The sequence below is a fragment of the Cygnus atratus genome, chromosome 7 (genome assembly GCF_013377495.2).
Source record: "Cygnus atratus isolate AKBS03 ecotype Queensland, Australia chromosome 7, CAtr_DNAZoo_HiC_assembly, whole genome shotgun sequence".
Lineage (NCBI taxonomy): Eukaryota > Metazoa > Chordata > Aves > Anseriformes > Anatidae > Cygnus > Cygnus atratus.
In genome coordinates, this window is record NC_066368.1 from 17,493,636 (window position 1) to 17,518,213 (window position 24,578).

Below are 24,578 nucleotides of genomic sequence, written 5' to 3' on the forward strand. Positions count from 1 at the left end.
ACTTCCCTCACTGACACCATCATCACCTACTGCAGCTTCAGGGGTGCAGGAAACGCACAGCACCAAGAGCCAGCGGGGGAGACATGGCTGCCTGATTTGCCAGTTGACTGAGGGAGAGAAAGCACTCTATGCTGTACTACTACATTAGAGGAGTACAAATCGAGCCTTTATACTACAGGCAGAAGGCAAGCTACCGCTACGATTGTTATTTTTTTTCCAGCAAAAGATAGAAACTGATTTATTATCATTAAGTTGAGATTTGCAGAAGGGCAAATGGACACCCACTGACACCAGGGGCCTGATGGGTACATCACCATTTTTTGCGCATTCTTAGTGAACGAAAGGAGAGAACAACCATATGTGTACTCATATATCCACATGCATATGTATACACACACAGAGCATGATGTTTAATGAGGAAGTGCAGGGTAGAAAAAACAGGAGCAACTCCTTTTATACACAGTTATTCCCTTAGTGGAAGCAGTTGTTTTTATACTAATTACTTTAAAAATGCAAATGAAAAGCTAATTTTACTTTTTTTTTCCTCCTTTAAATAACAACCTACATAGGTAGATTTTATTTGAAATTGTACTCCCAAGACATCTTAAAGAATTTCACCACCTTCAGTCTTACTAAAGATTGACTTTCCTGCCCTCTAGTGCTTATATCTGCTTAAATCTTCTATTCCTATGGTAGAAGGTTTCCAAAACCAGAATATGTGGTCTTACTGAAATAATGCTATTTACTTATTACCATACTGCAAGTGATCTAAACAGTTCTTTTGTCATTGCTCATTTACATATCAGACTGCTACCTATACAGTCATCTGAAAGGTCAGAATTTTCAGGCTACTGTTCATCTTACAGAACCAACTTTAGGCAGTTTTCTTTCAGGTTTGGACCAGATAATGGTGTTTTAAATGCATAGCAAACCTATTAGTAAGCTTGGACTGGTAGCTAAAGCTGTTAGCTAGCTATATACCAAACGACAAGTTTCCACAGTATTTACATTTTTTCCATCCACATTAAAAATTCTCTATTTAATGCAATAAATTCCCCCTCTGATGATGTAGTTTAATTTTTTTGCATGCTTACATTCAAAACAATGGGTTGACGTTTTACATCTGTAATTACTCCCACGCTACCAGAAAACCAGTGAATTAAATTTATTTAGTGTTAAATGAATATGGAATGTTATACAGTACATGTAAAGACACTTCAGGATGAGTAAAGCAGAACTAATTGCACAAGAGATTAAAGATTCACCTCAACAGTCAATATTATCAAATCATTACAGCTTCCATCTTCAGAGTGCAAGGTATGTCATGCAAAAAAGAAAAGAAAGCTCAAGAATCCCCAAACAGACAAAACCAGCATTGTGGTACCACTTAAATCTATCATACCACAATATTTTACAAGACATTAAGTGATCATTCATAGAGAATGAAGCATTTTAGCAATAATAAAGAGTTTTAAACATACTTAACAGATTTTGCATGAACACCAATTCCAGCATTACTATACCAAAGGAACAGGCAACATGCTGGGAGAAAGTACCTAAAAATCAAAGCCTTTTTTATTCATAGCCAATATTACTTTCTGCAAGAGTTAAGTTATGCAATCTTATTATTCAGATTCCCCACACAACTGGGTAAGGTTCAGTACATTTTTACATAGAGCATAATCACATAACCACCACATCAGCAAGACGTTTTCATTATCTTGACCAGTTACTACATTTAAAACCACGGTATGATAATGTGGCCAGCAAACAACTTGTCTTCTGGGACAGCGTCCTGTATGTAGAAATATAAGACAACTGAAACAGACAAATAGACTCCTAACCACTTTAAACCCAAGTGAACTCTAATTTTTATTTACATATTTTTGAAATATGTAGGTAAAAACTGCATATGGAACAGAAGTAGAATACACAAGAGAGCTATGATAGGGCTGACTGCACACTGATCAGCACATTCAATAACCCCGAATGTGTCTTGAACAGGGGGTGATACCTTTTGCACTCTTCTTCTATACAAGTGGTCTCAACAGGGCTACCGTAGGCAGCTGTCACCACGGAATAGCTGCTCATCCCACTTACACGCTCCTCGTCCAGCTCGCCGAGCACAAGGGACCAGAATCTTGCACCCTGATCAGTTTCACTCGGCCAAAAGCACTGCAGGTAAACAACGACTCTCTGCAAGTGCCTCAACTGCAGCTTGAACATTAGCGTGGAAGAAACATAGGGGATGACAGGGTGGTTTTTAGCATTTCCACCTCGCAATACTCATATCCTGAGGGCACCAACAAATAGATTAATTTACCAAAATAATCATACAAAAAGGCCAAGCTGCCAGCCCTCACATTAGAAATGAACTATTTAACTTCCTGGCTTAAATGTAAGCAAGGGGAACTCAAGACAGACCTCCTTGAGGTTAATATTCCAACTACATTCAAAGAAAATAATTTACTAAAACTAACTTGCAAGGTCTACTAGCCTTGAAATGAGGATACAGATGAACTAAAGCTATAAATAAATACTTTTGAAGACATTTTATAGAAATAAAATATGAAACTCTAGTAAGTAGGTGGAAAAGACAGTTTAGTATTCAGCTGGAATATTTTCATAGCCCATCATTCTCAGGAATGTATATTCCATAAATAAAAATACAGAAAAAAATGAGTATTTAATCTAGTTGGCTATTCCTAAACTTCTTCAGATAAAACTTACTTTTTCCCTCCCAAATAAGTGTTAAACCCTGAAAACTGGCTTTTTAAATCTATTGTGCATGAGGAAAGAGATGAGCAAACCAACATTTGGAAAATTTTTTTTTTTTTTACAAGGTTGCAGTTCTAAAACACTTATATTACAAAGCAATGTAAATAAATACCAGGCTAGTACAAAAGCTCTTATTTACAGTTTTACAAATGAAAACATTTTCAGTGTAAATGCAGTGTTTTAAAGAACACAGTATTAGTAAAATGAGTTCCTGTATAGAGCATTACAATTTCTGTTAAATTTCAATGTAGTATTGTATAAAACCATTGTTTTAAGTTAATTTTTGTTTATAATTTAGTACAGGCAAATTGCAGTTTATGCCTGGAATGGTATCTGTTAAAGTGCTGAAAAAGAGGACATTTTTGAAATTTTAGAAAAACGTACTATACATTATTAAAGCTTTATCAAGTCAAAAATGGTAGATTTTGTTCACATTTGCTACCACACCACCTGTTTTTCAACAACTCATTGTAGTTAACAGGATGGCAGCCACTGGTATCTTCACATCCAAGTCTGATGGTTTCCCACAAGTAATTTGTCTTAAGCTTCAGTGGTGACTTCGGGTTTCATAATCTGGTAAGTAATCAAGTATTCTGGATAAGCCTGAAAGAGCAACACATACATTCTTTATTATGATTAAATTTGGAATGTTTGCCAGGAAATGTATCCAGAGGGCAGGAAAAAAGTGAAAAAAAGAAAAAAAGCAAAAGAAAAAAGGCAAAATGTCAAAGGTAAAATGCCTGGAGTATTCAGACAACAAAGACCCTTTCACCTTCAACCACAGCTGGAGTTTGTTTCATGAGAAAAACAAGTCCTAGCACCTCAAAAATAAGGGGAAAAAACACCCGTATCTCATGCCTTTTAAAGAGATGTCTGAAAAAACAACCCCAAAATCAACATACCTGCTCCCCTCTGTAAATGACATATTCTGCTAATGCCAGTCCATTTACACTGGGTCGCCCAGTAACTGAGTGATGTCCAGGGGGAGAATGAGCCATTTTCATAGCACTGAACTGCAGGAAAGACTTGCCCAGTGTTACACGACAGAACAGCAATTGCCTGTGTTAAAGTGAACAAATGTCAAAACAATACCTTACATAACCTACTGACAAGTTCTAATGTTTTTATTTAAGAAAAACAAACAGATCAAGGGTACTTATTTCTTTAGATATGTTCTAATACAATGGCAATTTAATCTCAGTTTTTGTAGACCAATGTTAGGTACCATTTTGCTATGCTCAGGCAAAACTCTTGGCTTTCAAACCCTTCATAAAAGGCAAATTCGTAAAACTTCTTATTCAAAACTCTACAAACCTTGACTAGACTGACATCCTCTGTAACTCTAGAAGATCATCTCTTTATTTCAGAGTACCAGAAAATGCTAAGTAATATAAAGTGAAAAGGGGCAAAGACTCTTAAATCTAAAGGATTTAAGAACTTAGCTAGTGGTAGAAATTCTATAAATCCATGCCTATATTTCAGTGCCTGAAGCAGCAGTGACATGGAGGGATGACTGTTACAATGTGCATTCTCTTCAAAGAAATACAGTATCTGAGTATTACAGAGTTTTTCCTTTCTCTGTAACAGGCAATCAAGTGGACTAAACACTGATATCGCCGCATATTTCATGGAAGCAGCTAACAGATCTCCTCCTCACTCTCAGGCTACCTACCTCTAATTTTTACACTGAGTTAAGGGCAAAGACTTGGTTAAATGCACCAAAGATAGTTAAAGGTTCTCTAAGACAATTATCAAAGTTTTCTGATACTCTGTTAGGCTCAGCATATAGTGAGTGCTGAGGTTTCGTTACCCAAGAAATATTTCTTCACATAATCTTCTGACTTGACTGTCTGTAACATAACATGCAAATGCAAATTTGGATTCTTTTGTGTAAAAGATCGTAACTTACCTATGGCAAACATAACAAGATCTATCTTTGTGAATTGGACATCCAGTGCCACCTCCAATCCCATAGACATACTGATTGCTTTTGGAAGAATTTTCAGCAAAATAAATCCCAGCTCCAAACATGCCACCTATATAGGCATGTCTCTCATCAAAGCCTTTGTGAATGATCGCATTCACAAATGGGGACCCTAAGAGAAGGAAGCAAAACATCTGAAGTACAATATACGGAGATATGTACAACAATTCTACTATCTGTTCCCCAGCTTTTTTTTGATACAGCATTTCCACACACACAAGGAAATCAATCTGCAGAAATTCTGAGCTCCAGTTTACCCTACCCATTTGCTAGAGATGTTATACAAAGAACAGGAGTTGTTGGGTGTACATTTTTAAAGAGATATTTGTAAAAGATAATGTTTAAGGCAACTCCTCCTGTAAGAGAAGGCTCAGTGAATCTTCACTCTCTACAGCATAGCTTCATCCTAACCAAGATTCTGGGATTATATTGTTACAGAAATCCCATCTTCTTCTACTAAGTAAACTGCATTTAAAAAGCAATAAAACATTGAATGTACTCCAATCAAAACTCTGCAGTAACTATCTAAAGGAGTAGAGATTGTTCTTCTGTTTGCCTCTTTAGTGTTTTTCTGTTTTTCACTTTTTATTTACTCACAACTGCCACTTATGTTGGGAACTATGAAGTTTTCATTGTAAGGATGCATTTTGGACCTATTTAATTTGCATTTCAGGACAAACTACAAAGGCACACCCCTTTTTCCCCATTCATAGTTGCTAGTATGTTTTTACTTAGAACTTCAAAGTCCCCTTCATGGAGAGACAAGGAAGTGAAAGTTTCAGAAGGATCCAGTACATTACATATCACTGTTGACAAACATGTTTGTATAAAACTTGTGCAAAATCTAGTACCTACATTCAGTGGGAAAAATTACTGTTTGGGCCAAAAGAAACCCTCCACCAAACGGTGCTGATGGTTAAACAAGTACATAAAGGTGCATTTCAGTATCTCACCATGAAACAGCATCCTTTCATTGGCATGGTTATGATTCTCTTCAGAGACCTCTTTCCTCCTGTGAGTATATCTTTCCCATAGCTTTTTGTTGCACACTTTCTGAATCTGAAACAATGAAAAAATAATTTCCATCTCAAAACTGAAAATTTGTGTTTACTTAACAGATGTTATACCACAGTACTTACTCTAAAATGACACCTAAACAATACTTCTTTCCTTAGAACTCAGTGAAACACTGGGATTCTCTAATATACAATGTTGATTGTTCTAACATAACACCAAGTAAATTGTAACTGAATGCTTAACTAAGAGTCAATTATTTTAAACATCTTAAGCAACACTTCTTAATTTATATTTAGCAGGTTTAGTCACAATTCTACTTCGGTATCCCTCCAAATATAGCTTGATAAAAAACACCAGTAAAAAGATCATCTAGTAAATAAAGAAGACTCTTCCATGAAGACTTCTAGAACACTTTTCAGAGGAAGTAAATAATGCACTCTAAGCACAGGTATGCTGGGCACTGGCAAAGCATTATGCGTGTAGATACAGCCCATCTATTTTACTGTGCAAAGTTTAATATCAGTTTAGCATAGAACTTGTGCTTACAAATTAAAAAGATATTTTAATGAAAATGACCATTTCTTCTGGAGAAAATGCAAACTAGAATTACAATAAATTATTTAAAGCAAGGTTGTCTACTTTCTCTTGTTCTAAGCTTCCTTGGTTTTAAATCAAGCCATAATAGGTCCCCTTACTTCCATGCTTCAGAAGTTTTGCTTTCACTTTTTGCTTCCTGTTTCTCCCTGACATTTCCTCAACAGAATCAATCTTTTGTTTCCTATGAAACCTTCCGTCTTTTTCTTCAAATAACATACAGTTTTCTGTGATGTCCTTCTATGTCAAATTCTCATAAAATTTTTTAATGTTTATTGATCCATCAGACTATATGGGAAAACTTAGTATTTGAATTTCCCTATGCATGGCTCAGAATTGCACATCTCTTATGAAATTCAATAAATAAATATATGTAGAACATTTTACGGACAAGTTAAGGATATTTTCAGCCAAAACACTGAGGATGTAACCATTAGTTATGAAAAATATGACAGTTACCTTTAAAATGTTGTATCTATTGAATACTCCACCAGCATGTCCTCCATCTCTATGCTCTCGGACAGTACTCTGCATCTGAAGATTGAGAATTTTAAGGATGGTCACTTTGCTTCAGAACACACATCTTTCATACTTTCATATAATCGAAAGAACAAATTCTTGAAATTTTCAGACAGTGACTGTGTGTTAAATAATGCCAGATTGTGTGGATGCACATAAACAGATTTTATGATTTTTTTTTTTGGTAATGTATCTTGAGTATGGACTAAATTTCAAATTGAGAGACTGCTGTTATTCTGTTTAGAGCATTGTTTCTTCAAAATTCTGTCTGGTATGATTACTACACTTTGGAAGGAAGTGACTTAAACTTATGTCTTGACAGGCCGGCAATTGGTAGCATAGAATTTATATTATATCCAAAGAGCTCTTCCATATATTAGAAGAGCTTATTAGAAAGTTTTAAAAACATGACTTGCAATAACGTTAGGAAGAAAAAAACCATGGATCTTACAAGCATGGATGTAATAGCAGTGCTGTCAAGAAAGATGGAAATTTGAAGTATCCTTATGTAAGTTTCTCTTTTTATGCTTAGAAATGTCTATCTCACTGCTAAATTGTCCAGCAGTACTCCTGTGTCTATATCTTTAGTAGAAAACCCAAAAATATTATGAGGGTACAAAGAAAGGCATACCTCCTCTTCTACTGATTGAAATTCCTTATCTTCAGAGGAAAGATCTATGAGAATAGTTCCACTACTGGAAGTATTTAGGGTCAGGTATGGGTTAAGTCCTGTGAATATAACAAAACATAACACTTTCAGAAACTGCTTTAAGACTCATTTAGAACGATAAACAGTAAGAATTTTCTTCTTAAAGAAACTGTCTTCTCAAAACTCAGCTTAAAGGATGAATAGTTTTGCTAGGAAGAAAGGCAAAATGTTATCAATGATTTTAATTGCCTTTTATTTACCATCAAGCACATAAGTTTCTGTGGATGTCTAAGTGCCAACCCTCGAATCATTTCACTAGTTTCAAACAAACTTTTTCAAAATCTGTTTATAATTTCTACCCATACATTACCACACATACACTATAAATGCCATCAGAAGCATAGCAGCTGGGTCTGAATGCAGAACAACAATTACATCCATTTATCTGTGGATAAATCTGATCGACCATCGCCTACACAAGAATAACCACTTCGGTCCTGCATAAATAAAGAGGCTTCAGCATAACATTCACTACAAGTTGAAGCTGTTGATCACAGCAGGTTATGCTAATCTTGGTTCACTGGAAACATATCAATCCATCAACTGTATCTTAAAAGAAAAGCGTACAGAAGAATTCAGAGGGCTTTCTGAGAAAGCAAACACAGTCACAGAACCTAACGTAACAGCAAAATATAGTCCCTACCACAAACCATACTACTGTACTCCCTACCTCAAAAACCTTATAATAGCTTCGCTCTAGATCCACACATTACCTAAGAAACTAAACACAAAATGGTGATAACAAATATTTTTTTAAAAAAGGGACAAGACCTGAAAGGCAAGATTCACAGTTCTTCATAGCACAAATAAAAGCCCCCACGCTTCAAGTCAGAAGACATTCTTATCATTTAAAGTGTCATTTTAGGACAAGTTTTATTACCATTTTAAACCAGATATGGTTTATGATTAAAGTATTTATAAAAATAGATTCTATAAAAGCAGTGTTGCATAATAATTTGAAACAAGTATATACCTTGCTGTCCAGAAATCAGTCTTTCAACTCCTTTAATGATTTTGTGCCTATGGCCATAAGCATTAATTCCAATTTCCTTCAATTCTTTGTGTCCCATTTCAACCAACACATCCAGTGTTATCTAGAATGAGAGCAACATCTGTATTCGTACAACAGCATAAGCAGAACAGCACAGCTGCCAATGACAGTAAAAAATATACCTCAAAAACTGAGGCAAAGGTATAAAAAAAGAATACACACGCTGGAGACTTTAGTGTATTATTCTTGTCCTTGGCTTTGACTCAACTACTTTCTCCAAACTTTTGTCTTCAAATAAATATGCTACAAACTACAACTGAGCAACTGGTATTGCTAGCAAGGATCATGTTTCTGATCGGGAAATAAACAGAAATTACCCATCGACACCAACTACTTATTTAACTTCACTGCTTATACCACTGAAAGGAAACATGCCTATACTCTCAAACTGATACAGGCACTTGTCCCCGTTGTTTTTTTTTTTTTTAAAATAAGGATAGGTATTACATATGTTAATATACATATGCATTATATAGATAAATAAAAAAACAGAGTTACAACCTTTTCCTTCCTTCTATTTCAAGTTGAAGCATTGACTCATTTTAAATTTCTCATTACACTATTCCAACCGGTCAGTATTTATTCCCTTGCTTTCTAGGTGAGCATCGGGACATAAATGTGTCTACTTACCTGTTCTCTCTCAAATATGTCAATAAGATGTTCGAGGCCAAGGTTCCGCACAAACTGATTTATGCTAAAATCTACACCTGAAACTGGATATGAAGAAAAACTCAGAACATATATTCGTGTATGTATTATATAAGTATACACATCTTGCACTGTCTGTGGCAATAATGGGAGATACAGAAATTCCTGGTCTCGTGAAGATTGGAAATAAATATTTGTGTCACTAACCAATGGTACTAACACTAACATCTGTGCACATACATACAGTGTGTATGCGTACCTCTACGAGATAAGCAACTAACTAGCTACCACAAACGCATGCTAAAACAACAAATATTTTCAGAACTAACATGCTGTAGAAGTAACCATTTCAGCATATCTGATTTGACAGTAACCTCTTGGAAACTGGATCAAGTTTGTAGTAAAACACAGCTTGGTATGGAGCCAAGCTTCATCTGACTTCTCTTTTAAAACACAATTCACCATTTTGAGTCTGTTCAGAGGAAAAGGAGCCTTTTTTTTTTTTTTTTTTAAGATCTTCTGGAAGGGGAAAGTACTAAAAATCTTGTACAAGATTTCAGACATCTGCTCTTCGTTAATGACATCTTAAGGAATAGGGATATTGTATACTGTAAGTCTCACAGTAACTGTATGTATCTATGGGAAACTTCACACACATATTTTTTCTATTACATGGTAGAAACTAAGCCTCACCTTCTTTTTTCTCCAGAACAGTAGCTCCCTCTGAGCTGTTTGTACCAACAACAGATGGAAGTTCAGAAAAACTACCAGACAAATTATCAAGACTACTTGCAGCAGACAGACTGGATGGACTGGATGGAACAGAAGACAGGGAATCAGCTGTAGAGCCCGTAGTCTGAGACACACTTATAACCTGAGGTTTGTAGCAAGATGGTAAGGCAGAAGGAGGCATTGCTGCTGTCAATAATGCGCTGACATCGTCTGCCTAAATATGAGAAGACAATTTATTAAAACATAGGAACATTTTTACACAGTTGTTTTTCCTAGAATGCATTATAATTATTCCAGACTTATTCCTAACTACACTGAAATATAGATAACTGCATACTGGAACACGTATGCATTTTACAATGCAGTTTGCAAACAGCCTTTTGTGCTAATAGCACGGATGAAATTGTAAAATGTTTAAAAATGCAAACTGTAATAAGATAAACAGTTATGACTTCAATATTTCTTAAAACAAAAACCTTAGGGACAGCTAAACAAGATCCATTTTCTAGGAAAATCCAGCAAAAGTTTCTACTGCCAACCAGAATTTACAAAATAAAACAGAGTTACTCGAGTGTAGCTTTGGATTGTATTATAATATTTGGGGGGAAAAAACATATCAAGAACTTAACCACCAGATAGTTTCCTAAATTTATGTTGCTACAAGGTTTGCTTACATTTGATTGCCACAACTTCTGTATTTGTCAAAATCTAAGTACTGAATTAAGAGCATTAACCTATAAGTACAAACTCCTTTTGTGTTTTTTTCTCTCCACTCCATTTTGAAATAAGTCTTGAACAAGATATCTAAAGGATTAAAAAGGCTCTACTGACTTTCCCCTACCAGGTACATATAAAATCAGAAAACCCACAGCATTTTAAACCCTGCAGAAATTCCCCCATTAGTGTATTTTAAGCTGCCACAAGCAGAAGGTAAATACAGATTCCCCAAAAAGAGCCCCATGACTTACTGTGACCAGGTCTAAAGGTGTTTGTCCTTCCTGGTTTTTCAGCGTAGGATCAGCCCCATGTGCCAGTAACAGGGCACAAAGCTGTGTCCTTCCTTTCTGGGCTGCTTCATGCAAAGGTGTGAAAGCCCATTTGTCCGTAGCATTCACACATGCGTTATACTTTATAAGTAAAGCTGCTACATCTACATGCTGAAAAATAAAGCCACCTGTTAAATTCCAAGGTAATACAGTGTATTAAGCTAACTCAGAACTTTTATTGATACTTCTCTGTAATCATCATTCTGAATTTTTATTGGAATGCATTTACTATAAAAAGAAGTTTTAAAACAAGGTGTTTTCTTCCAGACTTATTTTATTATATTCCAATAAAAAAAAAGTTAAGATTTCTTCTCTTGCAAAAAAGAAGAGACTACAACAGAATTCCAAGGCCAGGGGAACCTAAGGGAAAAGCGCCTGAATTCAAATTTCTGGTTTGGAAAGTACTCCAGCTGCTTTGCTTGAAGACTCGATCCAAACACAAAGATCCCGACACACAACTATTGTCTCAACACCAGCCAGAGAAGAGAAAGTAAGATCTTGTTGATAAGATCTAATCGGCACAGGTATGGAAATACATTTTGTGGAACACCTTTCAGTCTGCTGGCCTTGCAAGCGTTCATGTTCAGAAAACTCAGCTCTGGCAATTCAGACCATTACTTTACAAATTCAAAGAAGCCCTCACTTATAACAATGAGCTTATTACGATTGAATTACTTTTTTGCAAAGATTATATTACAACTCGATAGCAAAAGCTTTCTGGAGAGTATTGGCTGTCAATATGCTGTCAAATTGGCTGTCAATTGGCTGTCAATATGCTGTCAAAGAATTGTATTTTTTTTTTTTTTAGTAAAATAAATCATATGGAAGTCCAAGACATTTACCCCATAAGATGCAGCATTATGCAGAGGAATCAAACCTCCTTTATCCTGTGCATTCACATCTGCTCCATGCTGTAACAGGTACTCTGCAACCTCCAAATTGTTGTAACCAGCTGGAAGGTTTTAAAAGGACAGAATAAATACAATAAACCTTTAAAAACTCCTTCAACAAGCTACAGAGAAATTAGAACTGACTTAAATTGCTTTAAAGTTACTATGTTGTTCCCACTGAAAACAGTTCATTATCTATCAGTGAAGACAGCTTCACCCTATTTAAGAGTATCTGATTTTAAAACCTCTGTCAATAAGCAATAAAAGACACTCTTGGGCTAGAGAGAACTGGAAATATATGCATAAAATACTAAATTAAGGACTTTTTTTCTAAATAAAAAAAGAAATACATATTCCTCTAGCTTGAGGCTAAACTTTTAAGCTTGCTTACACATAGTAAGCTCAGACAATAACTACAAATAACTCCAAACCAATCAGTTAAACGAAACGCTGACCTGCTAAATGTAGTGGTGTTGAATGCCGTCCTTGTGTGTCCCGACAGTTGACATTGTCAGGTGAACACAGTTTTTTAACCCGGGCCAAACAACCTTTCTTAGCAGCATCTAGTAGCGCTGCATCTCCTCTAAGTAGGTCCTGAATATCAGTATCACCATCTTTAACAAGGTCTAAAGGAGTATTTCCATCTCTGTTTTTCTTTGTGGGGTCAGCTCCATGCTGTGCACATCAAAACCAGATGGTAAGTACATAAACAGAATAAACATTTTGCATCTTAGGTATTTTATGCCTTATTGAACAATTATTCTGACATACACTTGACTCTTTCAGAGAGCCTTCCACACATTGTGATAAAGAACAACATACTTGCAAATAGCATTCCTTCTACTGAAAATGTTTACCTACGGTCATTTAGAAACCACAAGCCAACTTCTCAAAGAAGTACAATCATATTTCAGGCTCAACAGAAAATAAGAGAAAGTAATCTCCCCCAGCATGCATAATACCTGTAATAGGAGTTTGCATATCTCATATTTTCCTTTCGCTGCAGCTTCATGCAAGGGAGTGAATTTCCACAAGTCAGCTACATTGACAACTGCACCATGTTTAACGAGCAGTTCTGCAACTTCATAATGACCATATGAACAAGCATTATGTAAAGGGACAAGTCCGCTGGAAAAAAATGTTTAAAGTTACCTTAAAAATTAAAATCTTTTTTCACAAAGAGATACAAACCTAAAACACAATGTACCTTAAACCATAACCCTTCCCCCTCCCTTTTTTAATTTAGATTTTCCACTGTAGTCTAATACAGCAGGAATATCTGCTGCCAAAGTAGTATAAACGCCATCAGCAGTAGCACTGAAGAAAGCTAAAAACACAAGGTATAAAATTTTTAACAATCTACTCTCAAGTACTGCAAAAATGTTTTTCTGGATATTCTGAACAGTTTCACTGTAACAGACCTGTCCCTGAGAACAAATAAGCATCTGAAGAAAAACGGGATGCATATCAGCTAGCAATAATCAGAGCTGACAGATACCATCAGTTACAACTGCCATGAAAATATATAATAAATTTGAGTATTTACCCCTTATCTTTTGCATGCACATCAGCTCCATGCTGAAGAAGATATTCAACAACAGATACCCTATTATATCCAGCCGCAAAATGAAGTGGTGTAGACTGACGGCCTTCAATATCCCTGCAATTCACACTTTGAACCGTACATAGTTTCTGTGAAACCCAACAGACAAAATATACATCACTATACGTAATGTAGGAACACTTTTTGTAATAAATGTTGTTATACATCTGATTTTGAAAAATAGTTCCATTAAAATTTATTTTTACATAACAACTTTACTTTTCATAGGTTGTATCCCATGAAAAAACAATTACCCCCTCCTCCCAAATCCACGCCTGTGACTTATTTCCAGTTTTTATGTAAGAACAGAATACAGCTTTTAGGAGGTGGTGAACATTACATTTTGACCTAAAACCTTTGTATTGCACAAAACTACAGATGACAAGAATTGTAACTCTAAAACAGTCAGTAAAGGGCTGTTGATCTGCTTATTTTTAGAAATTATAGTTTGGCATGTAATTCCCAATTATTTTTAGGACAGCTTTAAGCTTACTTTTACAGTATCCACATCTCCAGCTTTTGCAGCCTCCAGCAATTGTCGATCTGCATCTGAATTACCTAATGGGATACCTTCTGCAAAATAAATGAAGTTGTATGACCTAACTGTAACTTGAAAGAATTTAAGACAGGAAATCATTTCTGCATTTCACGAATTTAAAAGAAATCAAGGATTTTATGAAAAAAGTTATCGACAATTTTTTTTTAGAATTATTACAATTTTTTCTTTTTTAAAGATGTACAACCATAGCTATTATCTAACAGTATTTAAAAAGTTGCCTGTAGCAACATGCTTCCTACCCACATAGGAGTATTGTGGAACCAATTAAGCATTCTGTTTCAGAATCAGACTATCACAAGAAGCTTACCTGTGTGTACAAAAACTAAACCTTACTCATGAAAATCTATATACCCCGCTGCCTCTGCTCACAAATGCACAGCAACTACTTCTTTGAAACTCATTTTCTACATAGAAGATTCTACCCTCCCTACGTCAGGACTTTTACAAAAGTAATTCCAGGTGGCTATACCATTAAACATTCTGAGCACCTCTGAAAATCTGCACCTGAACACTAGAGATTAAATGAAACCATTAACCCTACTTATAAGCAGGACCTTTTCATGTGCATGTGGTTACAGAATAAGAACTGCACAAACCAAACCAGTTTTTATCTATTGTAGAAAGTACTTTTTTTTGCGTTCACTATTATTCCTTGCAGCACTTGAAATGGCAAGTTAAATTCACATTGCTTCCTAAGTACATCTTGAATAAATCGATTGTACCTTGTAGTAGCTGTTGCACACTTTCAGTCCCCATCTGTAAGGCTGTAAAGCCCTGCAGAGAGACAATGGAAGGATCACATCCAGAACTCAACAGCAACCTGCACGTCTGAAGGTGACCACAATGTGCCGCTCTGTGAAGAGAGGTCTGCCCAAGATTATCCAATGCATTAACCTAAAAATAAAACAGAACCTTGAGAATGTGTTAAGATTTTTTTTCTAACATTGTTTTTATTGTATTTTTTCATTACAGCCTGGGAGAACTTCATATGTATTCTTCTTAATTTGATTAGAACAACATTTTCAGCATATTTTCAAAGGCCACAACATTTCAGAAGATAACATTAAAATATAAGCTGTTCATAAAGTTATAAATGCATTTACTGAGGAAAAATAGCCTTCTTTTAGGAATCATGTGAATGATTCACAGTGTGAACAAAAAGTTACAGCAGTTTTACCACATACAGACGTAGTCCAAAATTTTGCTCATGGCAACAGACAACCTTTGTGCCAGTATGTAAAATGGCTTTTGCCTATATTGGCTAAACAGTAGTCTTTCAGATTAAAGACTTCACATGTGTTGCAATCAAGGTAACCAAGATGCGTTTAACAATTTAAAATTATGTACCCAAAGGTTACTTGTATTCCATACTGTTCCACGGATTTTGATCATCACTCTATGAAGTTCACAGCAGTCAGGCTGTATCCAAATTTCCATAAGGAAAAGCTTCAACTCCTAATTTAGCCAATTCAAGCCCAAAATTACAGAGCATGACAGAGTATCTGCTTTCTACATTCTCTTTTTTTAATGCACACAACATCACAAAGTCTACCTGTTTTACAGTTCAGACTAACCTCTTGTTCATGGATTTTTATTTAAAAAAAAGCAGAGTATTATTGCTACTGGACAATAAGGCACATAACATGCTCTGTGAGTTTTCAGTTAACAGTGAAAAGAACTACATCCACGCAACTTATAAAATAGGAATAAAGACAATGCCTCAATGTGCAGGGCTGTACTGACAGATTGATTGGTGGTCTGTGTCTTAAGTGTATAAATATATAAACTTTCAAAACAAATTGGAGAGCAGAGTAGACACTTTACTAAATTATTCTCATGCTATGAAAACCTATACAAAAGTTAAACCTAAGCAAAAGGTATGAACAGTAACTTGTACCTTAGCTTCATGTTTCACAACTACTTCGACAACATCATTATGAGCTTTTTCTGAAGCCACGTGCAGAGGAGTCAAGAAGCTTTAAAAAAAAGAAGAGTAATTTAAAATGTATTTTTCAAAATCTTCTAAACAAACAGGAGCATTCATTCGTAACCACTCACTCTTTTGTTTTTTCATTGATGTTGGCTCCTTTCCTCAGTAGCAATTCACACACTTGTTTTCGCTTCGGATATGGAGATGCAGCAGCACAGTGCTGAAAAACACATTAAAAAAATCTAGCATTAATAACTAGCTAGCAACATAAGGTTTTACTACTTGTTAGTCAGCTGGCAGTAAAGAGTTGGTTGTGTGCAAGGGCAACAGAAAAAGAAATGATAATTCTCTTTGTAATTCAAGAGATTCCACATGGGCTCTGGTATTTTCCAAAATTCCCTCTTCACTAATTGCTGGAAAGCAAAGTTTTACAAACAAAGCTAACGTGTAACTTGGTGTTGCTAAAAATTAGATTACTATATGGAAAAGAAAAAATAATAATTTAGATAACTTACAAAAAACAGGCAATATTAGTCTTAACATTAACATTAAACAACTTTTTTTTTTTTTTTAACTGGACACTTCATGTTCCAGGTTGGTCAGAATGACACTGTTTGACAATGAAACCACGAGTTCTAAACTATTGCCTACTATATTTAGGCCAGCCACAGTACATACAAAATAATTAATAAATCCTGAAGCGTTACCAATGCTGTCTCATGTGTTTGAGGGTGCTTGAAGTTCACTGTCTCCAAAGAAAGATGTTTCTTTATACGAGCTACATCTGATTCTCTTGCAGCCTGTAGCAAGGAGTGACCTTTGAATTCATCTTTAAAAAGAAATAAATACATAACAGGATGTTACATTCCTTAACTCTACAAGGATCAAGAATATTGATTGTTTCAGATAAAACATTCATTTCATTCCTTGGTAGGACACTTAAGGGGCTTCTCCCCACATAGCAGACCATGGTGCAAAAATTTCAACTCAGACTTAAAGCTTCTATACCACTTGACAGAATTTACTAGCTAAGTTAAAACATAACAAGAATGCACTTTGCTTCCAGTCCAAAGCTAGAAAAATCCACGCTGGCTGAACAAGATCTATTTCACTCACCACTGTTCTAGGTTCCACTCTTTGCATATGTACCAGTCAAAGGATAACTTTACTTGTTACCTCTCTTCGGAAAACCATTTCTAGTTGCCAGTGTGAAAATAATTGATAAATACTACATTTGACTTCAATGTACCGCAGAAAGTTACTATTTGTCCACTCTAAGACGGAATAAGGGCATTCTTCTCAACCCATTTAGTACGCTGGACAGAATCAATGCCTTTCATTAATTTCTTTGAACTTTTGGTGATTGTGGCATACTGAAAACACATTCCACGTTTTAAACAATTCTGTTTTTTCTTTCTTCCAACAAACTATAGTGGAATAAAAAAATGAGTATTTCAACAGCCTTGATGCAATGACAGGATTACGTGTGGAAAACAAAAGCACACTGGCGAGGTTGTGAGGGAAAGTGCGTTCAGCGAAGGTATAAAAACCACCACAACCACTTGACTGTAAAACTGACCATACAATTATTGTAAATACCTATGTACAGAATTATAAAATCATAGAATGGCTTGGGTTGGAAAGGACCTTAAAGCCCACTGAGTTCCAAGACCTCTGCCATGGGAAGAGACACCTTCCACTAGATCACGCTGCCCAAAGCCCCATCCAACCTGGCCTTGAACACCTCCAGGGATGGGGCATCCAGCTTCTCTGGACAACTTGTCCCTGTGCCTCACCACCCTCTGAGTAAAGAATTTCCACCTAACATCTAATCTGTATCTCCTCTAGTTTAGAAGATCTAACAGTTGCAAATTATAAACAGTGAAATGTACTACCAAATATTGCCCAATTAACTTGTAAACTAAGCACTTTCCAGATCTCATTTCTGGCAGCTCACTGTGCAGGAAACCTCAGCACATATTACAATCTAAAATTGCAAAACTGATCTTACTTTATACTCACATGCTAATCGTTCTTTTAATTGGGGCGTTGGAGCCAAATCAATGGTGCTTTTGTTGTGACAGTTCAACAGTGTTGGGTCAGCACCATAACTTAACAAAAGAGAACAAACTTCCACCCTGTTCTTAGAAGCTGCTTCATGCAGAGGAGTGAATTGCCACAGATCCATTGCATTCACACATGCTCCATGCTTGAAAAGGAAAGGGGTAAAAAAAGATGCAACATCAAAAACAGATTATTAGAAAAAGGCTTCTGTCATTCATTTCAATGCAGTAGACTGTTAAAATAAAAATCAAAGCTTGTATGCAAACCGTATCCAAGACATTCTCCAGACATTCATTTTCAATGTAACAGAATATTCCAGCACACTGCAGTTTTTAATCCTCTAGTGTCTCAAAGGTATTCACAGAAGCCAAAGGCAGGCTGGTCTCTAGACTTTCTTCTCTAAAAATCAGAGAGGAGCTCTGCTACAGGCCACATCTGATAAAGACCCTAATTCACCTGCTCTGAGTCACCTCTGGAAAAGCTCCTTTTTCTTGTTGCTCTAGAATAAGTCTACAGTGAACACCTGTACTAAGATAAATACACCTTCTGTAAATACCCCTGAGTAATGACAGCCAAGATGTCTAACCAACAGACACTAGACACTCAAAGTCAATCTTGAATCAATACGTTAAGTACAAGGTTCTGCAAGTAATACTCTTGGATATTTAACATCTACATAATTCTTCTCCAGGCACTGTGAGTTCTTTCTGTAAGCAAGTCTGACCAGACATGCTCATTCCCATTGCTCCTGTTAACACGGTAGTGCTAACAAAAAATAATTAAAGATTCACTGGAGCACAAATCCAATAGGAATTACAACTGTAGCCTAACAGTTAAGACATGCAGTAGTGGATAGGTAACTTTTTATGTCTAGTGCCACAGATGTAAAGTTCACTCTACAACTGGCCTGTGGAGCAAAACCAAAACACACAAAAAAAACTGGCCCATGTAAAAAGTTGTTCTCCGTCTTTTTTATAAGCCCCCTTTAAGTACTAAAAATCCATTCATGGCACAGATTTTTGCAGGGCACATCTTGAAGCCCCTGGTTTAATGCGCATCATACTTTATCTTTGGGTTTAACATAATCCAGATAAGCCAATTCAGTTCTAAGAGTTCATTTATATTATAAAAGCTGATTTACCTTTTCTTTGGGGTGAGGGGTATAATTGTGGGCAAGAATTTATGTTGTAATGCTCGTTCCCTCAAGAAACTGATTACATTTTAATGTTAAATTGTTCACAATCTTTATCAGTATTCTTTTTGAAAATCCCTTAATACCGTCTTCTGAAGTATTTTTTCTATTGTTTAATTCACAATGTTGTTCACTTTTTGTTTTGTTTTTTCCCTTTCCCCCCTTTTTTAATGAGTAAGAGTGGAAGGGTTGAGAGCAGTAGTACTTACTTGATGGTAAAACATTCAACTTTGAAGACGAGAGTTAAAAACTGAAAGCACATTTATAAGGGGAAAGCTTCCTCGCAAACAGAAGATTCTGCAGCTCTAGCTTGATAACCACTAACATGTAGAGCAAAAGGAATCCATTCTTCAAGTTTTGAAAACGAACGAAAAATATGCAACCTTGATCTATTGTAAACTGTTCTTATTTAATATTATCCAACCTATTTTTATTTTTTCGAAGACCAACCTTTACTAGAAGCTCTGTTACTTCATAATGACCATAGGAACAGGCATTGTGAAGTGGCACCAAATCTCTACATAGGAGAGAAAGGGGAAATTATCTTAGTACTCCTATTTCAATTCCAAACTATGCAAAATATCTAGAACAGTGCAAATAACACTACACTGCATCTCGAACATTTTATAAAAAGCGGCATCTGAGGTGTTTAAACGGAGTTGAGAGGAAATAAGAAACTGAGGAAGAACCCATAAAAACCCATCAGTATTTTTCGGAACACTAAACACTGAAAATGACCATAAGATGAGAAACTAATTGTACTGTCTGACTGCAAATAAAAGTGCTTTTCTGAGACTTGGAACCCTAATCAGGAAGGACTAACTGTAGTAGCCTTTCAGGAGTGACAGTCATTACTTCCTTCTTCAGTAAGGACGTTGCTGCAAGATTATCTTTTCCCTTGGAAACTAAAGGAGCCTTACTGGCTACCGTTTAAGTAACTGTACATTAAGTAATGTACAACATTCTGTAGTAACAGCAGAGCTGCCATGGTTTTAAAGCCAGCTTTATACTCTCACAAACTGAATGGTCTTGGAAGCAAGTGAGAAATTGCCCAAAACGAATTGTTTCACTGCAGGCTAGTAAGGGAGAAATGACAAAAGTGAATTCAAACACCAAATGGACACTTAAAGATGCCTGATAAGACAGCTATTTATGTAGTTGTGATCTCAGGAAAACTGAGAGGAAAGTTTGCTTTCCATAATCTTTAATGTACACAGATACACATTTTAAAAGTAAGTTTTTCATTATATTTTATGCAACTGTCAATAAACTCAGCACATCCATATGATATGATTGCTACATTTCCTGAGATAATAACCAAATACTTAAAAACGTAGTCCAAACATAACCTCTGGAAAACGGATCTTCAATTTTTAATTATTCTTAGCAAAAAAGTGTAGAAACTTAAATGTATGAAGAAAATTAAGACTGATTCAACATTTAAAATATTTGCTGACTCCTCAGTGATTTATTGAAGTATTTTATTTATAAAATAGACAAACTGAGGAGTGATACCTGAAAGCTAGCATATTCTGTGGTCAGCTCAATTTAGATTTTACTGCTTTATAAGTCTTAAGACTCAACTTAATATTTTTGTCATGACAGAAAGATTAATGGTCTTGACTTAGAAATTCTATTACTATTCCTCACCTCAATTTTGGGAATTTCCTGTTCATTCTGAATAAAGGAAAAATGAACCTACCCCTTATCCTTAGCGTGTACATCAGCTCCATGTTGCAGTAACAGCTGTACTATTTTTACACGGTTATATCCAGCTGCTAAATGTAAAGGAGTAGACTGAAACAACAGAACATAGAAGTAATCAGTAACACAAAATCAAATTTCTTCCTTTTTTTTTTTTTTTCAAAACTTGTTAACAGGACTAATTACTGAAGTCCTTAAAATACTTGTAACACTAAAAAAAACACCAGAGGGCTTGAATCTGACATTTGGTAACTATTTTTATTCTTTATTGACTACTCTTACAGTCCTAATAACACAAATCCTGAATTTATTTCATTGTTAATATGCTCCGGGATTAAGGCCCTCTTAACAAATTTGAGTCCCACAATCCGTTTTTGTGTTTTGTCTATAAACTTTGCTGGGAAAAACTATGTCCCTTGCTAACGGGGAACTACTAACATGGCCTTTACAAGGTATGTCTGATAAATGACAGGTTGTTTTTTTTTTTTTTTTTTTTTTTAAAGTTCTCCCACTCCACAGACTAGCTTCTAATTGTTTCTAGCCGATGCATTCAAGAATACCAGTCAAGGCAGAGTTACAAATTAGCTAAGAAAAATCTTATCCTCTTCATTTACAAACCAATCAACTCAATGAGTTTGTGCAGTTCCAGGAGAATGAGTCTCACAATTATAAGCTGAGAAAATAGCGATGTATAGGTATTCCAGAAATCCCAGTATCTTACCACAAAGCCTTGCACAGAAAAATTTGTTTCAACAAAACTTAAGGGAAAGTGTACACATATTTAACAAGAAGAATAAGGATGCCAAAATAAGGTATTTAATAACCTGAAACTTCAGTAGTCTAGGGTATGATTTTTTTTTTAAATGGAGATTTTGAACGTTTTTAAGTAGTTCTTTAACAATACCACTACCAAAGTGATGAATAACCTCATTCTGAAACAGCAACAATAACTTGCTTTGGGTGTATGACAAGCAAGGGGCCTGCATGTATTTCTTCATAACTGTAAGAGTCTATGAAAAGACCTCCCTTCTTTATCACTGCAAATATGAAGGTCAAGCTGAAGTTCCAACTGAAAAGCCGTGTGTTTATTGCTCCCACATGGAAATACTTACATAGTCCTTTTAAGGTTTAAAAACAAACACCGGACAGGTACTAGAGATATACAATCTTTTTTCCCTACCTATATTAAACAAAATAGAATCTATGTTAAAACATTCTTAAAATCTGGTCAAAAAGTGTGAAACTAAGTTTTTAAATCAAATTTTAAACAAAAATACCTTTCTGCCATCACTCGCATGACAGTTAACATTTAATGGTGTAAGAAGAGACATCATCTTTTCTTCATTTCCACTCCTGAAAAACAAGATATGAAACAGGCATTCTTTTTGTTACAATTATTAGCAGCTTATGCTTTTATGTTTTTCCTTGTTATAATGTTCAGCAGATCTGTTCTAAAGTTATATATTTACTTATGGATTGCCAGCATTAAGGGCAAAGCAAAAAAAATGTGTTTATGTAATTATCTTTGTTGTTTTATTCACAGAAACAGATAAAGCTGTGTATCTAGATGGAATGCCAGCTCATGAATAAACATATTCATAACATACAAAGCCCCATACAATTCTGAAAATAACTAAACCTCAGAAGTTTCCGTTAAAATGCATACCTGGCACTTTCTAAGAGTTCATCTTTCTTGTATTCACCTGGAAGACAAAAGGGAGTTTCTTTAGTTGTTAAATAAATATCCATACATGTTAAGTTTCCAAGTTGAAGTTTACTATTTATCATTGACTTCCAAAATTTGACAGTCCAGTTTTGAACCAGTACAATGAAGTATTTATCTAGAATGTATCGCATAAATGAGATGATAAGGCCATATAGGAATTTTCTAATTAGAATTATAAAACAGAGAAAAAGTAATACAGTATATTTGTAGTTTTTTTGTTTGTTTTTTGTCCCTCCCCACCCCTCCCCCCAACATTAAATTCATTGGAGCATTATTAGTCAAAGTAATCTAAAAATTATCACTTACCAGTCAATACTGCTTTTGCGGATGGGTCTGCTAAATCCAAAGCTGTTCTTCCATCTGTGTTCCGGATGGTTGGTTCAGCACCATGCTGCAGCAATACTTCAAAATGCAAAAGGTTTTCATGAGAAAACAGTTCTACATGACAAGCCTTATGAGATATATTGTAAGCAGCAAACACAAAAAAATCCAGTTATCATTTCAAACTTCCCCTCTTAACTTCTTTATGTCAGAATTCCATAATGCTACCTGTGAACAGTTTAACTAGTGAACCACATTTTATTAGAAAAGAGCAGAGAAGAATCGGAACAATCAGAAACTGGCAGGAGGCAACTTCAGTTGGAAAACTGAGACTGTCCCCCTTTCCTCCCCCCAAAAACAGTAGCTACTTCTCATTAGGTCCAGAGCACACTACTTCAAAACCAGTAGAGACTATACCCTAAACAGTACACAGCAGTAGAAGGCTGTACATCTTCATCGACCTTGCACTGATATTGGGGACAAACCAACCAGGTTATATATACGCTACTCTCCAGATGTGCTCATGAATAAATTATATTGGAGGAAACGACACAATCAAAAAACTAGTTTCCCAAACTCTCTACCTTTCTACCTCTTCCCACCTCTTAAGAATTACGTAGTCAAGAGACCTCATCAACATAACGTACTCAGCTTGTTTAAATTTAGTTCATATCCTTAGCTAATTTAACATGACTGCAATGTAAAGAGACAGAATGAATCCATTATTAAAAAACAGTTTTATTCTTCCCACTGCACTGTAAGTAACAGCAGAAGGCAATGTAAGAGTCTAGGCTGAAGCAGAAGAGAATCTAGCTCCATCCCATCACTAAGGCTTTTCTCCAATATGTCAACATGAATTAATATACTTAGGCAATTATCAAAAACAGATCTAAAAACTGTAGTTACTTTGTTCCTCATAAAACTGACATATGAATTTAAGCTTATACAAGATTTTTATTTTTAATCCTTATAAACTGACTGTTTCGTAGAATAAAAATGGTCTTTTATTTCACAGAATAAAAATGATTCTTGATTTTGTGGTAAAAAAAAAAAACAAACAAACACACACAAGTCAGTCACAGGAGAAGTGCAAGAAAATTACCAATGCAAACATCTGTCTTGCCCTTAATGGCAGCTTCGTGAAGGGGAGTGTAATTCCAATTGTCCCGAGCATTAGGATCTGCACCGTGCCGTAAGAGAAGATTGACAACTTCGGCATGTCCAAAAGAACAAGCGTTGTGAAGAGGAATAAGACCTCCATCATCTCGTGCGTGGACATTGGCACCACTTTGAAGTAAATATTCGACTACATCCTTCCGACCAAAACCTGGAAGAGAGAAAGAGCTTTGTCTCATCTGCCAAGGATGAAAGATGTTGGAGAAGAAAACTCCTTCTCCCACACACCCGTATTAAAACGAGATTTAACGATTTTCTCTCTGAATAAAAATCCAAACTGGCATTTCTTACAAAAGGAGCATTTACATGGTAAAGCCATTTTTGAAAACCCCCGA

The 24,578-nt window shown here is 35.6% G+C and overlaps 1 protein-coding gene across 1 annotated transcript in view; it reads right to left on the reverse strand.

The window, feature by feature from the left end:
- Positions 1-1,150: 1,150 nt before the first annotated feature.
- Positions 1,151-24,578, reverse strand: part of TNKS2 (tankyrase 2) — a 29,232-nt gene continuing 5,804 nt past the window's right edge. The window contains exons 2-27 of the mRNA XM_035548326.2: positions 24,170-24,394; positions 23,053-23,148; positions 22,687-22,723; positions 22,298-22,373; positions 21,019-21,113; positions 19,767-19,833; positions 18,083-18,269; positions 16,768-16,889; positions 16,189-16,280; positions 16,028-16,106; positions 14,853-15,024; positions 14,065-14,144; positions 13,515-13,660; positions 12,931-13,096; positions 12,424-12,643; positions 11,921-12,030; positions 11,001-11,189; positions 9,994-10,246; positions 9,283-9,365; positions 8,575-8,695; positions 7,524-7,621; positions 6,833-6,907; positions 5,716-5,821; positions 4,688-4,874; positions 3,681-3,837; positions 1,151-3,381 (exon numbers count right to left, since the gene is read on the reverse strand). Of these exons, the coding sequence (XP_035404219.1) occupies positions 3,319-3,381; positions 3,681-3,837; positions 4,688-4,874; positions 5,716-5,821; positions 6,833-6,907; positions 7,524-7,621; positions 8,575-8,695; positions 9,283-9,365; positions 9,994-10,246; positions 11,001-11,189; positions 11,921-12,030; positions 12,424-12,643; positions 12,931-13,096; positions 13,515-13,660; positions 14,065-14,144; positions 14,853-15,024; positions 16,028-16,106; positions 16,189-16,280; positions 16,768-16,889; positions 18,083-18,269; positions 19,767-19,833; positions 21,019-21,113; positions 22,298-22,373; positions 22,687-22,723; positions 23,053-23,148; positions 24,170-24,394 (3,302 nt within the window). The 3' untranslated portion in view covers positions 1,151-3,318. The remainder of the gene's footprint in view (positions 3,382-3,680; positions 3,838-4,687; positions 4,875-5,715; positions 5,822-6,832; positions 6,908-7,523; positions 7,622-8,574; positions 8,696-9,282; positions 9,366-9,993; positions 10,247-11,000; positions 11,190-11,920; positions 12,031-12,423; positions 12,644-12,930; positions 13,097-13,514; positions 13,661-14,064; positions 14,145-14,852; positions 15,025-16,027; positions 16,107-16,188; positions 16,281-16,767; positions 16,890-18,082; positions 18,270-19,766; positions 19,834-21,018; positions 21,114-22,297; positions 22,374-22,686; positions 22,724-23,052; positions 23,149-24,169; positions 24,395-24,578) is intronic.